Here is a 20,676-nt window from a genome sequence, read left to right on the forward strand (position 1 = left end):
GGTGGGTTTTTGTTTTGATTGTTTAATACAGCAATATAGTTAACCCGATGTCCTTCTCCAATACATTAAAAGCATCTGTCAAGAAAATAATCTGAATCTGAATTCATAATACATTCATATATATATATATATATACTTAAATACAAAATGAAAATATATCATTAGAGGATTTAAAAAAGCAGCTTTTCTTTACAGTTAGCAATTTAACATACTTAATTCTAAATCAAAACACCAGAAAATGAGTCAATGTCCAAAGAAGCGTGAAGAAGAAAACAAAAACTGTAAAACTGGACTGGACAGAGCATGCTCACTGGACCACTTTTAATCCAACAGTTGTTGAGTATTTGTAGCATGGAGGGAAAAGATCCTTCAAGCACCTCAAAATTACAGTTATACAAGGTAAAGATCCATAAAAAGAAGATATAACAGCTGCTTTGTGCAAATACACAGTGGTCCACAGACTGGGACTTTTTCCAGTGTTGTTACAACAAAACATGGATAGTCGTGGGACAACAAGTTACACAAGAAATAAATAAGTTGTCTGCTTTACCATCTTCAAATATACTTTTTAAAAGATATTTATGCATGTATACTGACAGTAAAGTACAAAAAGGCTTAGGTAAGGGATTACAATACCCTGTCAAACACAGCTGGGTTTCATCACAATCAGACATTAGGTTCACAAGGATTTCTGTAATAACATTGTGGTGTTATCATAACAGCGTGTTCGCGATTTGAAATTTGGAATTGTAATGTTTATGTAGGAGTGAATCAAATCTAGAGCTATGACTAATCAAGTAATGTCAACTGAAAAGAATTATTCAATTTGATACCGTTTTTAATTACATATTTCCACAAAACAGACAAAATGTAAATCAAATAAAAACATTTACATGTAAAAATAATTGATACTAAACAATACAGTGGACTCAGTAACTTAAGCTACAAGTTAGTTTAAAAAAATGCTTCCCATTTTCTCCTTTTTGACTCCTTCCCGTTATTGTCTAAAATAAAATTATTTTATTTCTCCTCACCAAAATATCCTGGAACAGCCAAATTAAGCCAGTTTAAGTAACATTGGTGGGTTTTTTACGCCAGCTTTTTCTTTAGCTGTTACCTAGCTAAAGCTAACATTTGCCATTAAAAAAAAAAAAAGTCTGTTTTTCTGGTAACAGCAGCAAAAAAAATTCAAACAAAGTTAACTGGTTAACTTTGTTTGAATGGTCACATCAAACCAACATTTCTCTTTGTAACATTAGTGTCTTATGGTCATGTTAATAGTGTTCACGTATTAGTTCCTACATTTGCAAGGATTTTAAAGATTTAAAGGTCCATAAACTTTAAGTCATAAACACAATGTTGTTATCACAACGACTTAGAAGTCTGAAGTTCCATCTGAAAGGAAAGAAATCTGAAATTTAATTTTACATTTACAATTACATTTTTTAACTTGTAAGCTAGTTGAAAAGTAAAGTAACATTAGCCAATTTTCTTGTGTGTTTTAGTTTTGGGGGGGAGGGGGGACTTTTGCTTAAAAAAAATGTTAGACTCATCTTATTAAATTCTTCTCTTTTTAAAAACAATATTCAAAAAAAATGTCAATCATTATAACTGCATGTTTTCTAGGAAAGCTTGTTTCTGACTTTTTTACTATCCATAAATTAAAATTTCAGGTTAGCTTCTAGAGAGGAGTCAACATTTGAAGTTGGGTATCTAATAATTTTAACTTAAAAGTAAATCAAAATTTTTAAATAATACAGAAATTTTAACTTACTTTTCATTGGCTATGTTTGTTTGGTGTTTGTTTGTTTGTTATTTGTTTAAAAAAAAAAAATCAAGCAATCAATAATGTTCCTTATAATATTCTTTTTCTCAAGCTAGCTAAAAAGTAGCATTAGCTTGCTAAATTTGATGATGTTAGCGACTATTATAAAGAAGTTTTTGTTTTGATTTTTTCATTTAAAATCAGTCCTGTTAAATTAAAAACGATAATTCTGATTCATTACCACTTGATTTGCTGTTGTAAGTGATACGTTATATTTCACGCTGTTACTGCATTAACCACAATGTTACCATAGGGGACTGGTAAACGGGATCCAGACTGCATTTAAAATGTGTACCATTAAAACTTTCAAGGGACCACAGATCATGCTTTTCCATTCAATGCTGTGACTTATGTTTTCTATATATATTTTACTTAATGTCATTTCTCAGCAAAATAGTCACCTTTTTAGACAAACTGTATAAATATGCAGCACAGAGTGAACACTGCAAACTCCAGAACAGCATCTCTAGTGTCTCACAGGAAAGCATCCAGCAATACAAACGGCAGCAGTGAGAAAGAGGCGGTCAGACATAATAATGCAACCTGCTGAATTTTCTGGCTTTGATCAAAAGCAGTGGCAGTCTCTGCCTCACAGTGGTTATGGACTGTACAGTTAACACAAAGGCAGTGTCTGCCTCCTTGTTTGGGATGCGCCCCGCAAATATGATGCTGGAAAAAAGTGCCAGAAACACCAACTTATGGCTGTATATTTCAGATGGCTCTCATTTGATTTTGAATAGAGATTTACTATCCTTCATGAAACTAGCGCTCACTCTGTCGGCCCCCAAGCTTCACAATCAGAGGATGACACAGAAACAGAGTCAATGAGGATTTCTGGGGGTGTCAGTTGTCACGGTTTGACTGCAGTGGCAGGTTCAGGACAGGCTGGGGTGGATGCTGGTGCCGGCTGAGCCAATGTGGAGAACCAGGTGGACATGGCCGTCTTGGCGCTGGTCAATGCTCCTCCCACTGACTGACCTGAGAGTGGAAAATAGAGAATTTCACTTTACTTTTTTGTTTTTCCTACAGTGACACCAGAACGATTTCTTACAGTAGACATTTGATTACTTAATAAGGGCAAAGTCATGGTTACAGCTAGGTCTGTAAGTGTTTCTACAGTCTTTTATAAAACTTCATTCAGTTTGGTATTTAAACACTTAAAAGCATGCTGTGTTTGACAGAGATCAGGTAACTAAGTCTCTGAAGAATACTCAATTTCTTTACCCTTTAGAAACTCTTGGGTTGCTTTTGCGGTTTGCTTTGTTTCATTATCACTTTGTACTTTACTGCTTGGTGTTTACCTTACAATATAAATTCCCTTGAGAGCTACTCTTGTGGTAATTTGGCAATACATAAATAAAAGCAAGCTGAAATTGAAGTGAAGGTTCCATTTCCTGGTTCCATGCCATAAGTCAGGGGTGGGGGAACTCCAGGCCTCAAGGGCCGCAGGTTTTAGATGTGTGTTTGATCCAACACAGCTGATTTAAATGGCTAAACTACCTCCTTAACATGTCGTGAAGTTCTCCAGAGGCCTGTTGATGAACTAATCATTTGATTCAGGTGTGTTGACCCAGGGTGATATCTAAAGGACACTGGCCCTTGAAAGCCTGGAGCTCCCCATTCCTGCCATAAGTCTTTCAAGTCTTATGTGGCGTTCCTGTTTTTGAGTGTAACTGGTGTTTTTTGCCCCTTGTTGTCAACTTTCTGTATTTATATTTGCCTTTGACAATGATATGCATACCTCCTCAAAAATGCTTCATTTGGTTGTATTTTGTAAAAGGTTTTTCTGAACCATGGAATTCTGTGATCATCCACTTCAGTGGTTTTCCAGGCCTTTTGGTGATGCTGAGCCAGCCCGTCTGCTTTTTAGGAATGTGCCACATTGTTGGATCTCTCTAATAGATTTATTTTTCAGCCTAATGATGGCCTACTTCACTTGTACTGTCATCTCTTTGGGGCTCAAACTGAAAGGGTTTAACTGAGCAGCTGCCTTACCGACTGCCTTCCCAGTCTGGACTACACTGCGACTGGTTGTCATCATGGCGTTTCCGATCTTCTTCCCTCGCTCGCTGTTCTGCACCGAGCTGCAAAGAGAAAACAAAAGGTTCACAAACGCCCAGAACAAGCAGTCTCTTTTCATCTCCCTGTCTACAATCTGACACTAAAGGAATTCTTCCTCCTTTCCAGGAAAGAAACCACATAAACGTGCTGTTGCTCAATGTTGCACAAACCTGTTATAGAGGATTATGTAACAGCAAAGAGGCTGAGCATCAGTCACAGGTGGTGAATGTGATGATCGGAGCTGACCCAACAGCGGAAACAAGACGACTAAGTTTCACAACAAATGTAGGGCTAAATGCGGCCGCGCCTAGCTTTATCTGAACAGCAGCTTGGCGCGAATCCAGCACACAACCTTTCACGCGGATCCCCGCTGACCTGACATTCAGCAGGAATCTCACTCCTGCATCATCTGGGCAAACAGCGGCGTAGTTAAAAAAGACGATGGGGATATATGTCAGCAGCTGCAGAGAGCAGACGTCTGTCACTCAAGCCTCTAATCAGCCGTTTCATCTGAACATAAACTCACTGTCAAGTTTACTACACGTGAAAATCAAACCAGAGGCCCGCAACGCCGAGGTTTGGGATGCACTTACAGGTGATGTGATTACGTCACTGGATTTCAACACACTCACATATGTTCTGTGAGCCAACAAGTCTCAATTTGTCTTATTTATGTTTATGTTATGTTAAATAAAATGCTTGAGGAAAACAAGAAAATCTTTAAGACAGAATTTAATGAATATGAAGGCAGGCTCTTGCTTTTATTCTCCATATTTATGGCCATATTTAACCTAAAAGACTGCGATTCAGACTACAAGTCTGCAGGGACTTATTAAAAAAGGTTTTTATAAAACTTTTCATCCTCATATAACTGATTTTTTCCCCCCTAAATGTGTGACTTCTTTCCCGTCACAAAATCGTGACTTTCTTCCTCAATAACTTGTTACTTTTTTATGCTTCACTTGACTTCTTTCTCTTCTAAAGTTTGACAATTTAAAAAAACTTAAAAAAAACCCTCAATTTATGTCTTAATAATGATAAATTTGCAGTCTGGGAATTTTTCTTGTCCATCTTTGGTTTATTTATTAACTCATTTTTAAAAAAGTTCAAATATGTGAGTTTCTTTTCCTCATAAATTTGTGACATTTCTGTAATATAACCCATCCTCTCCTGGGAGCTTCCTCCCTTTTTGGCCCTATTATGTCAAGTGTAATACACATCAAAAGGCAGAGAAAATAAACTAAATCAATGCAATAACTGTGAATATTAAAGCAAACATTCAAGATTTCCACTAAGAAAAACTGCTGCCAAGATTCAGAGTGGCTCTGAGAGGCCTGCAGGATGTAAAGTCTACATATGAAACCTAAAACCAAACAGAAAATGAGACGTGTGCGTAGTGCCATCATTCCTTCAAACCACACAGAGCCAGAGTAGCATCGACGTGACACCGCTCTCCGCAGAAGCAGAGCAGAGCGTCAACTTTGCGGCATCTTGGAGTCAGACGGCAGCGCCCTGCAGCGCTGTCGCCTGCAAGTGGATCTGCCAAACAAGCTGCGGTTGCTAAGCCCATGTTGCTAGGATCAATAATCCAGCTTTGTGGCTGCTCATTTCCTCGGCAGGAACCTCTCCTCGCTGTGCTTCTTTTTGGCTAAAGTAGAGGATCTGCTGACGGACAATCCCAGCAGGGCAGTTGGGTCACGCAAGTTAAAGCAACGGAATATAAGTGAGAGTAGAAGTTTCCTAAATGAACAAAATAAAATAAAATCTGTTTGTTTTATATTTTCAGCACCCCATTTGTTACCATCACCGACTCAACAGTGCCACCAGTAGTCAAATTAAAATGTTTGGATGATTTAATGTTTGGATGATTGTTGTTGTTTAATCATCTTTTGTATATGACTGTATTGCAGCACATTGTTCCCAGGGTTTCTTGGAGACCATATTTAGTATAAATCTAGAAAAATAAAATATATCAGTAAGAGTAAAATATATGAGTAAGGGACAAAAGCACCATTAATTTATTTATTTTGGTCTTGCAAACGTCCCTGTTAACAAAGCTTATCCTGATGCAAGTGTCTAACGTCCATTAGCACTGCTAACAATTCCTGTCATGTTGGATTTGAGACTATTTTAAACATTCTGACACTAAACAAAGCTTTTTTTAAACTTAATCCATATAATCTCCTTTATATGAATGTGGGTTAATTTACCATCACAGTCGTCTGTTGACATGTGCTGTTATGACAATTTCTTATGGTCAAAATGTGTCCGAACAATAATTTCACAACTTTTACATTCGTTTCATGTAGAGAAATTGTGGAAATATGCGGTTCCTTTGTTTTGATATTATCGGCTTTCATATTAACAAGAAAGTATTCCTGTAGAAAATATGATGTAAAATTTAAAAAACTTTTTAAAGCCTTAACCATGAAATAATTACCAAAAGAAACATTTTTTGAGAACTGAGTGTTTATTGAACCTTCCGATTGGTCTTTAAAATAAATGAAATATTAATTTGCATATATGAGTGTTCATTTGTATCATATTTGCTACAGTGGGCATTTTTTGTAAGTTAATAATTACAAAATATATTGTGGAATTTATTTTGGTTTTTCAGTGGGGAAAAAGAAAAGCCAGAACACGATTTGCTTTAAAGGGCTCGTTTTGAATTTGTCACTTTTTCCTTATAAAATTCGTTACTTCTTTCTCACAAATTTTAAAACAAAAGAAGAAACCTGTGATTTCTTTCCTCGTAAGTCTGTGGCTTTCACCTTGAGAATTTCTGGCATTTTCTTTTTTTTTCCCCCCCCCCTTCCAGGAAAATGTTGCAATTTTTCAGTTAAAAAAAACAAAACAAACAAAACACTTTCTTTTTTCTTTTTTAATTTGAGAATTTGTTACTTTTTCCTTGCAAATTCGTCTTTTTTTGTTAATTTGTTCCTTGTTTGGTACATGAACAACTGAATTCCTGATAAGTCACAAGTGATCCCATCTGGATATTCTTAGCCTGGTCGCTTGAGGGTTAAGGATGGCTCTTGACACTGGTTTAGTGGTTTATGTTTATTCATTACACATGATTAAGGAAACCTACTTAAGATCTTAAAGCTCACATATGATCAGAAATACATCAAAATTAGAGTATTAGTTTAATACTAATGAATACTAATGAACGAGATCCAGAATCACGGTTTTAAATGTTTTGCTCAAGATGAACTGCAGCACTGGAAAAAATCTTAACTTTGAATGTGTTCAGGGGAAATCTGGGTGAAATAATGGAAACTTTGTGGCTCACATGTAAACCTGCCACCCAGTTTCACACTGGTTTCCAGAAAGCCCAGAGCGTCTGTGTGCACTCTCCATCGAGCTGAGTGACCCAAAAAAACAGCTCCTTATATAGCAGAGCGCGGTACGCCAACAGTAAAGAATCAGTGTGTGTGTGCGCGTCTCTGCAGCCGTGCAGCTCATCACATGACTCTGTTTTCTGAGAGCATCTCTGCCACCGGCTGCTTTTTGTCCAATGCTGATGACAAGGGGACATGAAAAGAGTTGGCCTTTAGTAGCCCCCTCCTGGCGCTTCAATAATACACATGCAACACAGCACATTCACAAGGAAGTCAAGCGTGGCACTGAGTCTTTCTCTTTCTTTAATCCAGTGATGAGCTGAGTGGAGTGCACAGACTTTTAAACTTTCCCAAGCAGTGGGATACATCAGGCTCGTCACCGTCTGCCCCACTAACCCCAGTCCCCCCCTCTTCCCCAGCCGTGATGTCTCAAGTTGCAGTAAAACAGCTCTGTGTTTACCGATGCAGGGAAACACAGGGGGAGAGCTTTCTGCTGATTCTCCAGCTGATGAGAAGCACCAAGGCAGCTCTTTGGGGTCAGGAGAATGTCCCGAGACTGACGGACACCAAATAAATAAATAAAAGGTCACCGATGACACATGTTACTAAAGAAAACACAACAAGCTTTCTTGGTATGATAGAACATTTTAATATGCTGTTTTATTGGCTGGTGTGACTCATAGCTGTCTTGGCCGATACAACGCAGCAGGTTGCAAAACACTTGTGACTTCTAATCTACTGATTCATGTTTCTCAATACAAATTGTCCTCCTGTTTTTTTGTTTTTTTTTTAAAATCTTTTATGCCTGCACATGAATTTCCACTCCTTATTTTTCTGACTGAGCACAATTTTTCAGCTGCACAGTCTCATATGTACTGATATATCTACACAAAATGAATATTTTCTACAATTAAAAGGAGAAACAGGAAGTTGGGGGGATTGGGTGGTGAAGTGTTCACACGGTTCACACCAAAGACCAGAGTTTGCGTCATTTATGTCAGAGGTTTTTGCATTTCTACTTGAAGTTTCCAAGTTAAAATACTAAAACTTATTAAACATCGTCATAATGCTACGTTTTCTGTGGAAAAAAGAAGATTTTGAAGACTTGGTTATGTTTAGGAAAAAGTACAGCGCATACTACTCATTTTAAAGCTCTGTTTTCTTGGTTGCCATGGTGATACTAAAGCATCTGGACAACATGTGTCCTGCAGACACTAAATATACTTCCTATTGGAAGTTTTTATTTCACAATAAATAAATAAATAACTGAATAAATAAAATGACACAATATGTTCTCACAAACACAAATAATCATCCTGTTTTTTTGTGACTATTTTAATTTTTTGCTTTGGCTTCTTTATACTTAATATTTTATATTGCATGTGTAAAAATACTCGTTCAGTGTTTCTATTGTATTTGTTTCTATTTATTTATTTTCTACTAAAAGACAACTCTCGCGCGTTCTTGATTCAATAACTGTAATACATCGGTGACCTTTCTCATCCTATTTAGTGCCACTTGATATTTGATTCTGATGTCTTTACGGAAATAAACAGTTGCAAAGATTTTGTTCATAGTAAACGGAGATGTTCACAAATCTAAATATAGCAGTCGTACTGGAAGCGCTCCAGAGGTTAACGGGAACGTGATCCTAATCGGGACACCTGCCAAATTTAAATCAAGTCATTTCTATGGGCCGATTACCAGAAAATCTTCCTGCGCAGTCTGCAGAGTCACTGCTCCGATTCTCAAAAAGTATTTTAAAAATTATTCAATAATTTATGATTTTTTTAAACTGCAAAATATGTTTTATTATATTTAATGAATTTTAATTTGAAATTTTGCTAATTTTACATTATTTTCAATTTATACGTTTTATAATTTTTCAAAGTAAATGTGCTAAAAGTGCGCAGGGGTGTCTGTTGATCTAGTAGAAGTCTCCTGATTGGACGCTGTGCAGTTACACTAATCTAACCCTGTGCTGTTTGTCTGTGTGTTTGTTTACTGAAGCATTACGACAAATTTCTCAGGGGCCATGTCACCGAACACCAGAGGGTAAAGCGAGAACTTTGGGTATGACAGCCAAGCAGATCCTACCATGAAGCTAAGTTAGGGACCTAGACACTCTCCACTGTGTGTGTGTGTTTGTGGTGGGAAGGCATTTATCTGAAGCGTAACACTAGATGCGGTACTCCAGCTGTGGACGGAGTCGCCTTTCATCCACACTTCCTGGAATGAAACTGGAGCTGAGGCTGAAGAAGTCTCTGGCTCCGTTTTTGAGAATGAAACTCACTCATAATTAATGACTCCGGCTGATATGAGACCCTCGCTGCCACTGCAACCCCCGACCCGAGACGACTCTGACCGCTGAGCTGCTATATCCATCCAAGCGACGCGCTGCCTGCTGCTCCTTGTCATATACTGTATTCATAAAGTATTCACAGCTGGGGTGTTTGGGTGCACTGAGCCTGACAGCCATTGGAAATTTAATCATCAGTGGGTCTAAAAACAGACGCTAAAATTTTAAAAACACATTCTTCAGAGCTGGGACTCTCAATCTCCCATATTTTGACTTATTTTTACTTCATTTGGCATTTTAAGCAAACACTGTTTTACCATTTCCAGCTCCATATTTTCATCCTTGGACTTTTTTTAGAGTAACAATTGCATGATTCAAAGTTCAAAATAAACTTTATTTATATTTTACTGGGCCTTGGTGCAGACTCTCATATTATTGCCCGTCTGAAAAAAAAACTGATAACCCCTCATTGTGACATTACAGAGCCAACAGTAGAAAACACTGAAACTGCGTTTAGAGGAATCTGAAGCCTGAACCTTTGGCTCATAGGGTTTACCTACACAAACGCTGGCATCATTATTTGTAACTTTGGCCCTTTTTAAAAATAAACTGTCAAGATCTTTACGGTACAAATATATCAACTTTTGCATGTGTTAAAAATTAGACAGCTCCTTCAAAGTAAAAGCTAGAGGATTCAGCAAAAGTGGGAAGGATACCTAAAGTGTTACTTTAAGAAAAAAAAAAAAACGTCTGGCAGGGGGAACAAACAAGGAGAACTTATCTTAAAAATGCTCAGAATGTGCCTGGGGGGGTGATCTTGTATCACATCGTTGAGAAGACAAGTGGAAGAAGACCTGAAGCAGGCACAGAAGAGAACCACTCCTAGGCAGACCCTGATACACCCGCCCAGTATCTCAGCACGTATGCATAATGTAACGGTCAACAGTATTGAATGCAGAGTTTAGTACTAACAAAACATGTCTGAAGGTTCTCAGTCATTAAGGTCATCGTAGTCTTAGTAGCTTGGAAAGAAAAGCGTCTGGACTTGTTCAAGTTTCTTTTCACCTCTCATCCAAGAAGCTTCTTCAGTTCAGAGAGGAACTGGTGGAGAGTCCCAGATTTGTAAGCCCTATTGGGAGTGTCCCTCAGAGGGTCATCAGAATCAGAATATTTTATTGATCCTTAGGGGAAATTATTTTGGTTACAGTGCGTTCAGTGGTGCTTTTTGGTACTCAGTCTCTCACTGAACGTGCTCCTGTGACTGACCAGCATGTCATGGAGTGGGTGGGAGGTCTATTACACCTTAAGGGAGTCCAGCTATGGACCCCCTATTGATCTTGTACCTAATAACACAAGCCAAGGTGTGAAAATGGGAGTGCGTCACAATCAGCCAAGGTTTCGTGGGACCACTTGACAACTAAGGTCAAGGCGGGGCAAGGTCTCACGATGAGTACTCCTGCATCCTGCAGGTGTCACTTTACAAACTCTGTGTTTGGTTTAATAAAGAGGGAAAGTTCTGCAGATAGTCTTTAAGCAAGGCTTTAAAGACAGGAGCCCCATACTCTCTTGCTCCCTCTGCTGCTGCAGCTTTGACTTCTTCTAACCACCACTAGAGGGCAGCAACATACACGCTCTGAGCTGCAGAAAACAAGCGATGGGGTGAAGCTTCACCCTGCATCTTATCTGCTATTAAAACTAGATACAAATCCCTGATTTTTAGAAGAAAAAGAAAATAATAATAAGATAACATGAAATTGCACTCACTGTGAGAGTCGTAGCTTTACGTCGGCTACGCTGTACTGACCCTGGAACGGATGTCTACAACGGAGAAGATGGGATCATGAAAAACAAATAAGAAACATTCAAAAGCTGCAGGTAACAGAAGTCAGTCGCTCTCCTGTCCACCTACCCTGGGGTGACGGCGGTCATGCCGGGGTGCTTGTTGCTGTACCACACCCGGTAGTTGTGGGTGATCTTCCACGCTGTGACGAAAGGTGCCCCGTAATCTGCCAGCAGCCGCTCGCTATCTGAAAGGAAGAGATGGGAAACAAAGACATCAGTTACATGCAATATGGCAGCGCCAATCCTGACTAGTAAGGCATCTAAACAGGATGAGAGCTTTATGAGGTTTTTTTTAAGTTGTACTAGTTGGAAATAAAGTTAAAACCAACTATCAGATGTGGAAACAGCTAGAAATGCAGGATAGATTTATTTATCCCGCTCGTCTTGTCTGTTTTTCACACATTATTCTGTCTGTTGTGATTTAGTTGAAGACATTAAACCTAATATAAACGCCCCGTCCATTTCTAAATGCGTACAAGCTCCCACATGTGTTTTATGGAAGCATGTGATTGCTTGTAAGAGCCTTTCTATGTGTTTATTTTACACATTTATTGTGAACAGTTTTGATTGTCTTACCTTGCTGTAATGCAGAAGACAGTAAGGAGTGAAGGTAGAGGGTGAACTGGGCTCTGATCCACTCGTCTCCACCCTCCCAGCCCGTCCCGTCCAGGAAGACATCGTCGCGGTTCTCCGTCACGTGTTTGACCAAGTAGTCGGCGAAGCGCAGGTCTGCAGTGGTCAGACTCAACATCTTTCTGAGCTCGGGGTCTTGGATCTGGATACGAGCTTCTTCCACCTGAAGCAGTGAAGTATTAAAAAAAAAAAAAATTAAATACTTACATTTTAAAAAGTTAACACAACAGTTTCACACACACGGGACTTACTTCGACGATGGCGTCACTGAGGTGCCTCTGCTGACGGAAGAGGATGTTGGTTGCTCCGGCGACAAAGCCTCGCACCGTCACGTCTGACAGGAGGTGATGCTGCTGCAGCGCCATGTAGGGCAGGCACAGGTAACCCTGGAAACAAGAAAAGACAAAGGCCGCTGTGTTTATGACAGCCGTACACCTGCTTATCTCCACCCAGCTGTCTGAGCTGAGATTTTAATGGTTAATTATTAAACAATATTGATAAATTATAAAGTTGTGTCAAGAAGACATTTCTAATCAAAAAGGTGAAACAGGAACAGGTGCAATCAGGGTCACGCAGAAAACTTCAGAAAAGACTCACAAGAAGACGGCAATCGGCAAAAGTCCTCTCAGATTTAGGTCTGAGGGTTGCACCAATTCAAAGGAAACAGAATTTTTAACAGAAGTATTAATCGCTGCTGTTACCTTAGTGAAGATGGCGAGTGGCAGGCCGTACTGATCCTCCTCCAGACCTGACACCAGGCCCTGGGTGACCCCTCCCTGACCGGTGACTGCCTGCGGCTGCACTGTGATCGGCGTTCCGGGTTTGGAGTCAAATGTTTCCGGGAGCTCTGGCTCAGTCTCAGAAGGTGCCTCTTGCGGTCCACCTTCGTCCAGCACGCTGGGGTCCAGAGTCTCCCACTCGCTCTCGGAGGACTCAGGAGAGATGCGTGAGGGCGGCTTGAGGTGGTGATTGTCGCCCTCTGAGCTATTCCCAGAGGATTCTGTGGCAGGCTGGGCCGTCTCCACCCCGAGGTCAAGGGCGGAGCTATCGATGTCGGTGACAGACACAGAGACGAACTCTTCGGCACCCGAGACACTCTCCACTAAACTCTGGTCCTCTGACACGCTGCTCTTAGGTCTGTAGTGGGACGAGTCCACCAGGCCGTGTTCGATCATGCCTGCACGAATGTCACAGCAAACACGTTCTATCAGTCTACTACTACAATTGCACCACAGGCTGCAAAGCCTTTCACACTGGAAGAGCACAAAGATATTTGCAGGACAGGTTTGCATAACATGAATGTGTCATATGCCTAACAGTTAGCCAAAAACGAAAATAATCACTAGAATGAGCATAAAGTCAAAACTGGAACAAAATAATCAATAAAATGAAACAAGAATCCAAAACACAAAAACAACACAAACAGTTTTATTAGAGAACTCCTGTGCCGGGTGTCACAAAGCCCTGATTCAAAAGATCAGTGCCAGATCTGTCTTCCTCTTGGAGTTACTGACCTGGAAACAGCGATAACACTGTCATCAGAGCTCCTACTAGTCTGTTGACAGGAGACACATAGAACAGGACCTGCAAACATGAGCAAGAAGAAAGAAAGAAAAGAGGAACAAAATGGATGAGCAGACAGAATAAGAAGTGAGTGGAATCAGCCTTAAAAATGTATTAAGTCAAATAATGGAGGGTGGACTTCACAGCAACTAAGATCATTAAATATTTAAAAATGGACGAGACACACAGAATTTAACAGGATCTATAAGAGTATAAAAGACTAATACAATTAATAAAGGAGCCAAAGGGTCATCCCATGCCAATTCACAGTGGCTAAAAGCTTCCAGTAGACATTTCTTAATAGAAACTGTGCAAAACTTCAGGTCCCTGCTGTCAAGGCAAACTGGAAAACTACCTGAGCTCGATCCTTTAAATGTTTTAGGATAAATATCCGGTGTGATGGGTCTATGAATATGGATGCCTAAAAAGATTTGTATGTCTGATCTCTGACATCAGGTTTGGAGACTTTTAGAAAGAAAAATGTTGCAGGTTTAAAGTAACTTGGGCAGATTTGCCTGCAAGGAAGAGGGAAGGCGTGGGTAAGACTAAGTTTAAAATATACAAATTTTTTTGGAAACATTTTTCAGTGTATAAAAAGGCACAGGAACTTTTTTCAAAAGTCTAAAAATAGAAATAACTACAAATCAGAGACATCAGAGATGCAGCAAGCTTTATCCAATGTGAATCGGTCTCTGTGGTTATCTGCCAATACTGAGCACCACTCAACTTAAAAAGCATACTGATCAATATCTGAATCCCAAGTATACATTAACATTATATGGTTATATTTAGAGCAAATATGGTGGAAATGTTTGTCTAGAAAAACTGGGTCAGGACTCTCTTATACCTGAAAGGGACTGAAAGGAGTCATCGGGAAGATGAGCTAAAAGAGCCACATCATAGAGGCCTCGTCTTCTCTTAGAGCCAGGACTGACAGAACCTCAAAATTACCAGATTATATGAAGAAAAGGGGAAGGATGCATCAAAGTTTGAATTCTCACCTTCTTTTCCAGCAAAATGAGCTTAAAGATGATGAGAGCCTGCAAAGATTTAAAAATAAAAAATGTAAATAAACAGGATATTTTGGGTGGATTTTAGTGCTTAAAGTAATCAGATTTTCCCCACCTTGTGTCTGAAGTGCAGGATTAGATCTCTCGGCGACATCCCTGATGGGAGAAAAACAAAATGTTTATGAAAAGGATAAATAAAAGCTGAGATTTGTTGTTAAACCCTCCTGTTATCCGACAGATCTGGCACGTACCTAGATAAACCTGTGATCCGTCCAGAGCTGAGCCCCTCAGAGAGCTGTTCATGTGGTCGTACAGTTCCTGCAGCGAAAACAGGAGGTGAGCAAGCAGCTGACCGGAAGGTACAAATACTACTACCTCACTCAAACAGGTTTAGTCTGACTGTTTTCTCACCTTCAAGATTGAGATCTGTGAGAAGTCTTTCTCCTCGAAGTAGGCGTGTGTGATGAGCTGAAGTTTGGCTTGGAGCAGACCGTAGAGAGGCTGCGAGGAAATTCAAACACACCGTACGTGAGTGAGTCATTTACAGTGTGACCCATAAAAATCCTGTCAGGCTAATTTCTGCTTTATATTTATTTAGCATGGGTGGCGACATCCTTTGTCTTGATGCTTTTCCTCCTGCCTCTGTTTTTCTCCCCCACTCTACAGTTGGCACTGCTAAAACAGGGCCTGTGGTCCCCTCCCTAAAATTGTATTGTCATAGCAACATAACCATGTGTGGAAATCCCAACAGGGACAAGGGAATGCTGATATGATTTTTCTGGGAAAAACAGTGTTTTGCCCCCTCAATGAATCCCTGTAAATGATGTTCAATTATTTATTCCTATGTATGGGGGGAAAAAAGGAATACCCTGGTTTGCCTCTGAATATTACCTCATAAGAAACTGAAGTTTCTTATAAAGCCAAAAGATTTAAGGGTAAAACATAAAACATTATGAATTAATTCTCAATGGTGACACATATAGATCAGCAGACAGTGAGGAGGCCACAGTGCCAGGAAATAAAAACATCCTCTCTACACGATTTCCTTCCACTTCTCCATGTGAGCTCACTGCAACATTTTACGGCCCACTGACTTAATTTAATTTTTAGACTGAAATTAAAGCTTATTAAATTAAGTCATCCAGTGACTGACTCACCACTCGACTGAGGACACAGACGCTCTTCTGAACAGTCTCCCTGGTGACATCAGCCTGCCGGACCTTTAGGGCCTGAAAGACGAGCAAGAAAAAACAATCGTGAAATAAACTTCCCTCTGCAAGCTCTGCTTTAAATTGATGCTGCAGTTACAGCGCAAAAGGTTTGGGTCAGTTTCACTAGACTCAATGCAAACAACAGACACAGCTTTGGGTCTGAAAAGTGAAGCAAATGCAGAAACCTAATAATGCACATTTACATCCTATAATGACAATAATAGCCAACAGGCGGCTAGGGTTAAGGTACCATGGCTACCATTTTTAGGAAGTACGGCTTAGAGCAGAAAGGGAAATTGAGAAGAGAGTGTGACATGATCTGGGATGGTCCACAGCTCTACCATGTGAGATGCAAGGGTCCCAAATGTTTGAAGTTATTAAATGTGAAACTACAGACCTCACTTACAGTGGTGATCATCACACTTCACGTCACCCTTTTCCTGCAAACGTAGCAGCTCTGTCTCTAGTTTTAGCCACTTGATCACAATGGCATCTTTTTCTCCTGGAACTAAAACACCTCTTTCTTTCAGGAACTACTCTTGCTTTTGGGACGAGGCAATTCAATTGTATTTGTATTGTGCCAAATCACAACAACAGTGGCCTCAAGGTGCTTTATACTGTAAGGTAAAACCCTTCAATAATACAAAGAAAACAGAAATAATCAACCTCGGTGGCTATTAAAGAAATGAGGAAGTTTAAGGCACATTTCAAACCTTTTAGCAGTAGCTGCAAATGACATCCTACCAGGCTCTTACAAAATCAGTAAAATTAAAAAATATATTTACATAAACTGCCTGGTTCCCCACCCATGTCATGGGCGTAGCTTTCTGTCATAGAGCTGCTGCACATAGGTGCCTGCTCATTAAAGTGTGCCTATTGCCGTTCATAAACTGACCTTTGCTTCTATTTGACGATAACAGGACACTCCATAGACACACTTTGTGTCTCCACTGAGAGGCGGCAGGTGAAAATACACCGTGTCTGCAAACCAACAAAAAGACACAATCACATTATTATACTACGTGCTAAAGGGCAGAAAGAAAAGAATAAACAGCATGAGAAAAATCACTTGTGTGCAGTTAGATGAGACTGATATGCATTTTCTGTGGTAAAACAGCAGATTCAGCAAAGACCATCAATACAATAAAAACCAGTAAGTTTAGATAAAGAGTGTTTGTGGAACTGCAGTGACTGACGGCAGGTTTTCAGACCAGTTGCCAAACTGGATAAACTTGAAGGCAGAAGCAAACATTTACAAGTTGCTTGATGATAGCTGGAAAAAAGAAAAGAAAAAAAAGCCGTTCTTCATGTTCAGATTAACTACAGCTCACAAGTCACGAGTAAGAGTTTGTGCAGTTTACACTCTGTTTAAAAATGTTTGCTTTAAGTTTTACTTTTAGTTCATCAGAAGCAACGTTTAAGAAATTCAGAACCGGCTTTACAAGACAGACACCTGCACATATCCCATCAGCCAATCACATGGAAGCATGAGGACACAGTTGAGACAACCAGCAGAAGTTCAAACTGAACATCGGAAAGAGGAAGAAAGAAAGGCGATTCGAGTGGCAATGAATGTGGTATTGTATGCAAAAGAGCATCTCTGATGATGTACACACAAAAAAACAGCAGCAGAAGCCCACAGTGGGTGTGACTCCTGTCAGCTAACAACAGGAAACTGAAGCTACGAAAGCTCACAAAAACTCGACCCTAAGAGACTGGAAAAACATGGCTGCATCTGATGAGTCTCAATTTCTGCTCCAAGATTCAGAGAGTCGTATCAGAGGGTACAACAGTCATTTTAATATTTCAATAATCAGTTAACGCCAGAAAAAAAAGCATATTAGACAGAAATGCTTATTCATTGTGCTGCGTTTTGTGTTGTTTTCTTCTAACACAATTTTTGTTGCAGTATTTTGCAGAGTACATTGTACATTGGATGGATTTCCTGCCATCTAATTGGACACCACAGAATGAAACAGATTAAGTGTTCCAGCTGATAGAGAGGCACGGCTCTAACACTGAATATTACATCTATTTTACATTGAGAGTTCTTTGATAATTGTTTTATTAAACAACAATCAATAAACATTTTAGGGCTACTGAGAGAGCTGAGTATCAACAGTTTTGGAATCAGCAATTTTTTTAATGGCCAGAAACAATAAATGAAGGATGACTGCATTTGAGAGTCATGTTGAACTATTTCGGTGCATTCAGGGACACTCTGGACATTTGAACAAATAAAATCTTTGCTGCACTAGACGTCCAAATTCCCATCATCCTTTTAAGCATTTTAAAACTTGTTTACGGAGGCATCTCAAGCGTTTTGCTTCCCAAAAAACACATTTTAAAAAATGCTTTTCAAAATTAGCAGAAGAGAACTTCAAAAACACATAAATTCACCCAACAAAAAACCCCCAAGATAAATCATTATGATTATGGTTTATGTACAGTGAAGAATAAGGAATTCAAAAGGAGAAATTCTCATTACTGAGAGGTTTGGACTGGGAGTCCAAAAATCATGTGCTTTACAACCTGATTCCTCTTCTACACTCACTGGGAGATATTTACCAATATAGAAACAACGTCAGTCATCAATCAAAAGCACAAAGATTAGAAACTGCAGCGACACGACAGCTGTCCTCTGTCATTAAGAAGATGGGGGGGAAAGGAAGAGACTCGAATAAAACTTCACGGCTCAACCGTTCATTCAGTCTGAGGAGGGGGGCTGAGGAGGATTTCACAACGTGACTAGTATTTCCTCTGAACAAGACGACAGTGGGGTCACAAAGGTTAGACTGTGGACGTCACAGATTAAAGAAGAGGCAACGACGGGGGCATCTGGGCAGAGGCCACACTCTCCGTACGTCAAACCCAACCAAGCAGCCCTGATATGCCAGGATCCAGCTCTCATGTCTCTGCTCAACACAGCACACAGATTCTGCTCCACTAGATCACCATCTTTCTTTTTTACTGACTGGATCACCTGTGCGAGGATGCGATAGCTTAAGAAAACTGCTTTGAAATAGTTTAATGAGACTGGTGATTTTCCAGTGCCAAACATGTGCAGGAGACTCCCTGTTTGCTTTTAGTGTTTCACAGAAGCAGCCGCTGTTGTTTCTTAATCAGTTCGCAACACGCTGGAGGCAACAAAGGAACCGATCCACAGAGATTTCTCTACAGTGAAAACTGTGCGAGTGGAGCTCAGGCTGATATGTATTCAAGGGAGACTTTTTAGACTCGGGGGGACAGCATAATTGATCAGACATAGCACCAGTGTAAACTCTCAAGGCTCATGCAGCAATGAGCCCTCCTGCATTATTTACTCATTTTGCAGCTCCATGTACATTATTACTGGATAATACTTATTGATTCATTAAAGCTGCAGCTGGAGATGATTGTAATTACTTTAGATACTGCTGGCCAGTTTAGGAAAGCCAAATTTAATCATACATTCATCCATTATTTATTACACGCCTTTGGACTGCAGGAGGACGTCAGAGTATCTGGAGAAAACATTCAGGGTTCCAGCCTCCTGGCTGTGATGCATCAGTGCTGACTACTGACCACTACACCACTGTGCCAAATTACAGTATTTGCTTCCAAAAATGTAGTAGAAAAAAGTAGAAGATGAAAGTATAATAAGAAAGAAAAACATCAAAAGTATATTAAAGCTGTACTTCAGTAAAGCAGAAAGCAACACCCGCATGTTTGATGAAGTACAAATGCCTTTCTGATACAACTCACCCATTTATTTGGGCTTGGGCCTGGCACCGACTTTTGAGCCCTGAGGTTGTGTTTATGTCTCCTCCCAGTCGCAAACTGGGGATTTTTCACATGTGAGTCACGTGTGTAATCCGCTGCATGACAAATCTGAGTAAATACACCCAGTTATGTTGCAGCAATGGTCCTAGCCCAGTGACATTTGCTGGGGATAGGCCGGTGGCACTCTGCAGATATCTGCATACTACTTAAAATTTTATTTTATTAAATATATTTCAAAGAGGATGCACCTCCCCAGGCCCTGCTCTTCTGGACACAGCCCTCGACTTGGGAAAAAATAACAATTCTATTTTTATCCAGACCATATTTCAATAAACCTAACAAAGCAGTTTCTAATGATATTTAATATTAAAGTAAAGCAAGTGACCCCAGAATCCAAATCTGGGTTTTTCAGCCCTTAAAAAGTGATGAAAACTGAAGTCCAGAAACATGACTCACTAAATTAAATGGTGTATTATTGCAAGCTGTTCCTTAATATCCTGGATACTTTTACTAATCAGTCTCTTGGTGTAACAGCAGTCTCTGTTACATGAAGCCCTCGTTTTTTCACTGCTGAATCACCGAGCTGACCAACAAACAGCTGACAGCTCTGAGCAGGAAGTGAGAACTGTCCTCTCCATGCTGATGAGTGTAGTTTTTGAAGTTGAAACTACAGATATGAACCTTGGCTCGGTTCCTGCTATTTGCCTTCACAGGTCAGCGTGAAGCACGGGCCCGTCACATGACCGCAGCCACAACAGGCGAGTCACTCACTATCGCTCACACCCACCTCTCTGTTTACAGAAGTGACACCAGCCTTTTAAAATCACCGGAGGACAATCATGATTTTATCACCTGTGTGAGAAGCACCTGCTGACTCATTCCCACACTTTGAAAACTCAATAAAAAAACTTCAATAACAGTGATTTAAACCCTGTTTTATCGGCATAATAACCAGCCAGGTATCTGAGGCCTCCAATTATCTTGTCAGTAATTTGATGCCTTTTGATGAATATTACGGCCTGCTTCGTGGTACAGCCCGTCCAACAAACAGAGGACTGACACAAAGAGATAAACAACTATTCGTGTTCACATTCACATAACCAGTGACTGTAACACACGTCTTTGGGCT

At 39.9% G+C, this 20,676-nt stretch overlaps 1 protein-coding gene across 2 annotated transcripts in view; it reads right to left on the minus strand.

The window, feature by feature from the left end:
• avl9 (AVL9 homolog (S. cerevisiase)) overlaps positions 1-20,676 on the minus strand; it is a 26,270-nt gene continuing 5,594 nt past the window's right edge. For both annotated transcript variants that reach the window (XM_086306766.1, XM_086306765.1), the window contains 14 exons: positions 16,681-16,766; positions 15,732-15,803; positions 14,986-15,075; positions 14,826-14,892; positions 14,690-14,730; positions 14,566-14,604; positions 13,516-13,585; positions 12,703-13,178; positions 12,253-12,387; positions 11,945-12,164; positions 11,436-11,553; positions 11,291-11,344; positions 3,821-3,909; positions 1-2,803 (listed from right to left, as the gene is read on the minus strand). In XM_086306766.1, the coding sequence (XP_086162892.1) occupies positions 2,676-2,803; positions 3,821-3,909; positions 11,291-11,344; positions 11,436-11,553; positions 11,945-12,164; positions 12,253-12,387; positions 12,703-13,178; positions 13,516-13,585; positions 14,566-14,604; positions 14,690-14,730; positions 14,826-14,892; positions 14,986-15,075; positions 15,732-15,803; positions 16,681-16,766 (1,685 nt within the window). In that variant the 3' untranslated portion in view covers positions 1-2,675. The remainder of the gene's footprint in view (positions 2,804-3,820; positions 3,910-11,290; positions 11,345-11,435; positions 11,554-11,944; positions 12,165-12,252; positions 12,388-12,702; positions 13,179-13,515; positions 13,586-14,565; positions 14,605-14,689; positions 14,731-14,825; positions 14,893-14,985; positions 15,076-15,731; positions 15,804-16,680; positions 16,767-20,676) is intronic.

Source organism: Aulonocara sp. 'chitande type north' Nkhata Bay, linkage group LG9 (assembly GCF_057382095.1).
Source record: "Aulonocara sp. 'chitande type north' Nkhata Bay isolate Kocher_YH1m ecotype deep benthic linkage group LG9, A_spYH_male_GT1.1, whole genome shotgun sequence".
NCBI lineage: Eukaryota > Metazoa > Chordata > Actinopteri > Cichliformes > Cichlidae > Aulonocara > Aulonocara sp. 'chitande type north' Nkhata Bay.